The sequence below is a fragment of the Argentina anserina genome, chromosome 7, assembly GCF_933775445.1.
Source record: "Argentina anserina chromosome 7, drPotAnse1.1, whole genome shotgun sequence".
Taxonomy (NCBI): domain Eukaryota; kingdom Viridiplantae; phylum Streptophyta; class Magnoliopsida; order Rosales; family Rosaceae; genus Argentina; species Argentina anserina.
Genome location: NC_065878.1, coordinates 3,920,369 through 3,928,206, shown reverse-complemented (window position 1 = coordinate 3,928,206; position 7,838 = coordinate 3,920,369). Strand labels below are relative to the sequence as shown.

Genomic DNA, 7,838 nt, shown 5'->3' with positions numbered 1-7,838 from the left:
TTTGAATTTGCTCACTCCGCTTTGCATAATTGCATGTGGAGTTTGAAGCATGTCGGGTAGGTTTGCAACTTGGTATTCGCCAAGGTTGGTTGCATGCAGATGTTGAGAGTAAGTCTATTCTTCTTAAAGTTGTAGGTCGAGAGGGTGGTATTTTTCTAAGTTGGGTCGTGTTATAGAGGATTGTAAGACATTTATGTCTACGTTTCAGTCTATCCGGATCTAGCTCACATATAGAGAAAGTAAATGGTGTTGTTGATTATCTTGCACACCTTGCTAGTATATGACCTCCAGGTGAGTGACTGAGTGGTTAGGGAGTACTCATGTTTTTTCTAATTTGGGTCGTGTTATGGAGGATTATAAGACATTTATGTTTACATGTGAGTCTATATAGAGAAAGCAAATGGTGTTGACGATTATCTTGCACACCTTGCTAGTATTTGAGGTCTTCCTTGAGTGGTGAGGGAGTACTCGTACTATTATTCAGGACGTTATATCAAAGATTAGTCATATTGCCCCGGATTCGGTTCTTTGTCCCCTGTGCATAGTGATGTTTCCCACATTCTAGGTTCCTCTTAAAAAAAAAAAAGGTTAAAAAAGATCTAAATAGCTCAAACGACGCCGTTGAATCTGTCTATAAATAATCTCTCTTACCGCTGCAGGTCCAAATACGCTGCCCCCTCTTAAAACCCTTCCTTTCACTTACACTCGACTCTTGGCTCTCTTTGCCCTAGAAACCTCCGATTTCCAGGTACGTAATCTCTCTCCCTTCCTTCACTCCTCCATTTATCTATTCTCCTTATGCTCACATTTCAAACCTCAACCCTAATTTATAAACCTAATCTGATTTTCGCGTTTAATTTTGTGCCATTTGAACCCTAAATCGTTCGATATCAAACTTGTAGTGATAAACGAGCTAATTTAGCTGTGTGGAATAGCAGATCTGAGTTGCTGAAGATGGATGATAGTCTTTACGACGAGTTCGGGAACTATATAGGGCCCGAAATCGAGTCTGACCAGGAGAGTGATAGGGAGGAAGACGATGAGGAGCTTCCGGATAGGTTAGATGATAGAGGCGCGGCATCCGACGGCGACGATGCTCCGAATGGGTGGCTGACTGCTTCGAATGATGTCGATATGGATAACCAGGTTGTGCTTGCTGAGGACAAGAAGTACTATCCTACTGCCGAGGAGGTTTACGGTGAGGATGTGGAGACTTTGGTCATGGATGAGGATGCGCAACCGCTGGAGCAGCCGATTATCAAGCCCGTGCGGGATATTAAGTTTGAGGTTGGGGTTAAGGACTCATCGACTTATGTGTCGACGCAGTTTCTTGTGGGGCTGATGTCGAACCCGGCGCTGGTGAGGAATGTGGCGCTGGTGGGGCATTTACAGCATGGGAAGACTGTGTTTATGGATATGTTGGTGGAGCAGACACATCATATGGCTACTTTTGATGCAAATAGCGACAAGCACATGAGGTATACTGATACGAGGATTGATGAGCAGGAGAGGAGGATATCGATTAAGGCTGTTCCGATGTCGCTTGTGCTTGAGGATAGCAAATCAAAGTCGTACCTGTGCAATGTCATGGATACTCCTGGGCATGTTAATTTCTCTGATGAAATGACTGCTTCCCTCAGGCTCGCTGATGGCGTTGTCCTCATTGTGGATGCTGCAGAAGGGATGATGGTGAGTAACTTTATCTTTCCTTTATTATTATTTCATGGGTAGTGAATATGTAATGGTTCACTGGTTGGTGATGCTATAATTTTCTATATTAGAACTGGATTATACAGCTTATCGTGAAATGTTTGAAACCCTGAACCAATGAGAACCGACCTGTCTTGTATGCAGGAACTTAAAGTGTTTGGTATATCCTGTGCCAGTTGCAGGATATACTTGCTTAGAACGCTTATGCATGTTTCAACATGACATGGCTACCACATATTAGTGCCTCAGCTTAGGAGAACTAGCCTTCCAGCATGCTTCCTTGCAAAAAATTTCATATGTATTACGCTCATAGTAAAATTACTTTTTCCTGAGATTTAAAAAGAAGCTAATTGTTTAATTCTCATTTCCAATGAGTGCTATATCGTACGCATCAGTATTCACTTTATATATCCAATCAATTATAGTAATTTCGTGAAGTTACAATGATTTTCATAGTCTCTGGGGACATACTCTCCTGAGTATGCAAGGCCTGTTCACTACATTCATTAATATTGTCTCTACGCTCTTGTCACTTATTTGAAACAGTTTTCTATTACCCTCAATGCATTTACTTTCGACCTTTTAATTATATTTTGCTACGCTGAGTTGTGTGACTTGGTTTTGTGGGGCATTTAGTATTCGGCATGGTTATAAAGTTTTGTGATTTTGATCAACAGGTAAATACTGAGAGGGCTATACGTCATGCAATCCAAGAGCGCCTACCAATTGTGGTTGTAATCAACAAGGTCGATTTTCTTTTATTCAGAGGCTGTTCCTTTTTACCTAGATCATTTTATAGAGTGGTGTACCTCTGTTGACTATACTGTAATTCTGATGGGCTGCAATTTCCTTTCACAGGTTGACAGGTTGATAACAGAACTTAAATTGCCCCCGAGAGATGCTTACTTCATGCTTAGGCATACTCTGGAAGTGATTAATAATCACATAACGGCTGCCTCTTCAACTGCTGGTCATGTACAAGTTATTGATCCTGTTGCTGGAAATGTATGCTTTGCAAGTGCGACTGCAGGATGGTCATTCACATTGCAATCATTTGCGAAGCTTTATGTTAAGCTTCATGGGATCGCTTTTGATGCCGACCAGTTTGCTTCTCGTCTATGGGGAGATATGTACTATCATTCTGAAGACAGGGCTTTCAGGAGAAAGCCCCCTGCAGGTGGAGGAGAAAGGTCATTTGTCCAGTTTGTGCTTGAGCCGTTGTATAAAATCTATAGCCAGGTGATTGGAGAACATAAAAAAAGTGTTGAGGCAACTCTTGCTGAACTTGGGGTCTCCCTTAGTAATGCAGCTTACAAATTGAATGTTAGGCCTCTACTGAGATTGGCTTGTAGCTCGGTTTTTGGATCTGCATCGGGCTTCACTGATATGCTCGTGCAACATATTCCTTCACCTAAAGATGCTGCAACAAGGAAAGTGGACCACACATATACTGGACCAAAAGACTCTTCGATTTACAAAGCTATGACAACTTGTGATCCCAATGGCCCGTTGATGGTGAATGTTACAAAGCTGTATCCAAAGTCTGACTGTAGCGTGTTTGATGCATTTGGTAGGGTTTACAGTGGGACGATTCAGACAGGGCAGACAGTTCGTGTATTGGGAGAAGGTTATTCACCTGATGATGAGGAGGACATGACAGTCAAAGAAGTAACCAAGTTGTGGCTTTATCAAGCTCGAGATCGGATACCTATAGCTGAAGCTCCTCCTGGTACTTGGGTTCTCATCGAAGGTGTGGATGCTTCCATAATGAAGACTGCCACTCTGTGTAATGAGAGTTATGATGAGGATGCATACATATTCCGTCCTCTTCAGTTCAATACACTCCCAGTGGTGAAAACAGCAACTGAGCCTCTGAATCCCAGTGAGTTGCCAAAGATGGTGGAGGGTCTTAGAAAGATCAGCAAGAGTTATCCTCTTGCCATCACTAAAGTTGAGGAGTCTGGGGAGCACACAATCTTAGGTACTGGAGAATTGTACCTGGATTCCATCATGAAGGACCTCAGAGAACTGTACTCTGAAGTAGAAGTCAAGGTATTTTTTGCTCATACATGCATCATCTTCAGTTTGCTTATGAGTCATGTCAAAAGTATCAGATTCGCATGTTGAGTTATTTGCAGTGCTGATTTTTTTGGTTGATAATTTACTGTGGTTAAAGCGTTACTTACAATGTAGGTTGCAGATCCTGTTGTTTCATTCTGCGAAACAGTTGTGGAATCTTCATCGATGAAGTGTTTTGCTGAAACACCAAACAAGAAGAATAAAATAACTATGGTAAGCACAAATCTAATTTTCAAAATTATGTATTTGATTTTCACATTATGACCAGCTAAAAACCTTTAATTTGTAGATTGCAGAGCCATTGGAGAGAGGTCTTGCGGAAGACATTGAGAAAGGTGTTGTAAACATTGATTGGTCTCGGAGAGATATAGGTAATTTCTTTCAGACTAGATATGAGTGGGATGTTCTTGCTGCACGGTCGATTTGGGCATTTGGTCCTGATAAGCAGGTAATAATCTAAATGGATCAAAGTTTATGGTTCTACGTTGTAATAATCTAAACAGATTTTTTTTATATACATTTTTTGTTTTCATTTATATGCTTTTATTTGACAAGAGGTGTATCTTTTAGGGACCCAACATACTACTAGATGACACACTTTCAACAGAAGTTGATAAGAGCTTACTGAATGCTGTGAAAGACTCGATTGTGCAAGGGTAATGCACAATTTCTGTTTGTTTTGGCCCAGTATTGTGATTTTCTTATTACTCACCATGTTATTACTGATGACAGGTTCCAGTGGGGTGCTCGAGAGGGACCCCTGTGTGATGAACCCATCAGAAATGTCAAGTTCAAGATAGTTGATGCAAGGATTGCACCTGAGCCGTTACATCGTGGATCTGGTCAAATCATTCCCACATCTCGACGTGTAGCCTATTCATCTTTTCTAATGGCAACCCCACGACTCATGGAGCCGGTATATTATGTGGAGGTAAATGATCTTTAGCCTATATGGCCATAAAACTTGGTTTTCAGAAATCTTCGATTATTAAAATGGCTTGCTTCGTTCGGTGTAAATTGAACAAAATAGAGGTAACAGTCTGCGCAGCGATAGTAATAATCCTAGTAGACAATAGCCCTTTATCCTATTTGAAGTTAAAATGTAATTTGTCAAACTAAACATGGGTACATCTTATGGATCTTCTCTTTATTTCTATTTTACTTTAAATGACACAGATGAATATTTTCTGGATATGTTGTATTAAGCTACAGTTTTCCATTTAGTTAGAGATCCTGTGGAACCAAATTGTTTGATATATGCATGTCCACTTTGATGAGCAGTGTACTTTGTTGTCTGATAATTTTGGTGCTCTTGTTTCAGATACAAACGCCAATCGACTGTATATCTGCAATCTACACTGTTTTATCTCGCAGGCGTGGACATGTTACAGCCGATGTTCCTCAACCCGGGACCCCAGCTTACATTGTGAAGGTACGGTGGTTGAACTTTCTTGCTTAGTAGTCAATTACATTTTACTGGTCCTGGGTCATATTGTGCAGTGGTTATTGCTAGTAAGCATGTCTATTTGGATGATTTGGGTTTTTACTGAATGAGGGGTTGAATCAATATTTTATTTCTTAAAAAAGGTTTGGTGAATAAACGACATGCCTCGGTACTTTTTCATAGAAATTGTGATTTCAAAGGGAAGGGGGCTGTTATACTGTGGGTTTTTGTTTTTCAAGTCAGTATATAAAGTAACTAATCCCAGGGAAAATTCCTGAAAATTTATTGTCAGTCTTGTTTTTTTCCATAATGTAATATATTTGTGTGTATTTTTTCAATTCCTTTTTTTCTTGTAAATCAGGCATTTTTACCAGTCATAGAATCATTTGGTTTTGAAACGGACTTGAGGTACCATACTCAAGGACAAGCCTTTTGCCTCTCAGTCTTTGATCACTGGGCTATAGTTCCTGGGGATCCTCTTGACAAGAGTATCGTTTTGCGACCACTTGAACCCGCACCGATTCAACACTTGGCTCGTGAGTTTATGGTCAAGACAAGGCGTAGAAAGGTATAAGCACCCTTGCCCTTTCTTTCTCACAGTGACTAGTGTATCTTGTGTTTCTATTTACCCTTTTTCGATTGGTCAATAAAGGAAACACTTATGGTAAAAACAGATCTTAATAGGCTCTTTTTTTCCTGTACCTTTACAAAAGTTAGTCTCAAGTTTCTTCCTGCATTGCTACTATTGGTAATATACAAACTGTGGGGTAAATATCATATCCTGACATAATGGGTTTTATGTTGAATTTGCAGGGAATGAGCGAGGATGTGAGCATCAGCAAATTCTTCGATGAGGCCATGATGGTGGAACTGGCTCAGCAGGAAGCTGATATTCACCAGCAAATGATATGACTCGCTTGATGATCTCGGTGTCCAAAAGGGAGATTGTAGCCAATTTCAATAGGATGTAACAAAAACATCTAGTCATGGTATATGCCAAAAGAGAAATATGCACTTGTAAGTTCCGGCTATTTTCTAATTTGCTACTATTTGGTTGAAAAGAGTATTCTTGAAAATTATTATTGTTTTTGTGCAAACCCATTTTTCTCTATTACATTTCTTTATTTATATTACAAAGAAGGATCAATTACAACAAAAATAGATTACAAACATTTATTCTTTTGAAAAGAGAAAAACAAATTAGCCCTGTAGAAGTGAACTGTGATGAATGACTTCATACTCCTGTATGCTGCTATAGTGGTTTGTTGGATTTTTGTAAATAATTATTAGTGTTCCGGGAGAATTATTATTATACTCTTGTGTGTGTCTTAGCCTATTTAGGTTTTTTATTGGAATAGATTATGTTTTAATGTAATATATATGAATCCTTGATTCTTCGGGATACTATATATGTAATGTCTATATATATCTCATTATTATTTAATAATAAGTTACGTTATGTTCTATTAGGTTATTATTATGCTCATCTCCTTATCTTCTAACACGTTATCACATTTTGTTCTAAAGTGTCTTATAGTGTCTGAACGACGAGGTCACCAATAGAAAAATAAACCCTAGCCTTGAATTTTTTTCTCCGGCAACCTCTTCTTATTGGCATTGCTGGAAAAATCGATCAGACTTTGACAAATAGTTGTCGGAAAAGAAAAGAAAACCCAGCAAATCGTCTTCTTCTCTGGGCACTAAGAAATTTGATCTGGATACCCATCTTCAGCCGCATCCGATTCTGGTAGACCAGTGATGTCCCGCGTCTTCTTAGTTGCCCTCCTAGCGCCACACAACTTCAATGACGACATTTCAACGTCCAGACTGACCACCTTCGTCGATTTCCTCACTGTCGAAATTGCTCCGGTCGAACTTCCCGATCGCACGTCAACTCGCAACCCAACTCTGCTCCTCCCAACGTTTTCTACAGATTCATTCTTCAATTGACCTACTAGCCACGACCTAGCCCGTTGTCGTTTGCCTTAACGTCGCACTACATCTCGTCAATCGACGACTGCTTTCATTGAGCGTTCCTGACGTCCAGCCATATCGTCGGTAACTTTTGGGCATGGCTTCGGCTTCTCTTCCTGTCTTGGACCCGACGTCGTCGAATTCCCCCGACTCGGCATATCTCGAAGCTTGCCATCGCCCTCCTTGCCATCTCTGACGCAGACTGACGACCCAGTTCTGCAGAAATTGACCAGTTTCAGTCCGACCCAAATATATCAGCCCAACCAGATCTTTTGGGCCTAAGGCCTGACGAGCCCAACTAAGCCTATTTGGCTTTAAACTATTTTTTCCCTTTTCTTTCCCTATTTGTTGATTTAATCGTTTTATTTGCACGTTTAGTTTCTAACTAATTTTCACGTGCTTGTATAGAAAAAATGATCAATCGTCGTACCACTATGATGACATGTATGCTAGATATGGACGTTACTCAAGCGCCTTAGGGGATCATCTAATCATACAAGATTTCAATTAACATTTAGATTGACTTATGACCTAATCTAAATTTGCATGCAATCGAATTCAATAACACTTAGAGTAGAAATCAAACAAGATTACGTTTAAGCACCAAATCTTTATTGGAGACATGTTTCAT

General features: G+C 40.0%; 1 protein-coding gene across 2 annotated transcripts; it reads left to right on the top strand.

Moving 5' to 3' along the window:
- Positions 1-639: 639 nt before the first annotated feature.
- Positions 640-6,317, top strand: LOC126803160 (110 kDa U5 small nuclear ribonucleoprotein component CLO). Of its 2 annotated transcripts, none has more exons than XM_050530920.1 (11): positions 640-748; positions 939-1,689; positions 2,388-2,456; positions 2,569-3,762; positions 3,904-4,002; positions 4,079-4,237; positions 4,360-4,445; positions 4,522-4,720; positions 5,111-5,221; positions 5,595-5,801; positions 6,047-6,317. In XM_050530920.1, the coding sequence occupies exons 2-11, from the start codon at positions 955-957 to the stop codon at positions 6,143-6,145; spliced, it is 2,958 nt and encodes a 985-aa protein (XP_050386877.1). In that variant the 5' UTR covers positions 640-748; positions 939-954; the 3' UTR covers positions 6,146-6,317. The 2 variants fall into 2 exon arrangements, with proteins under 2 accessions (XP_050386877.1, XP_050386878.1); XM_050530921.1 differs by having other exon boundaries at positions 646-748; positions 903-1,689.
- Positions 6,318-7,838: the final 1,521 nt, after the last annotated feature.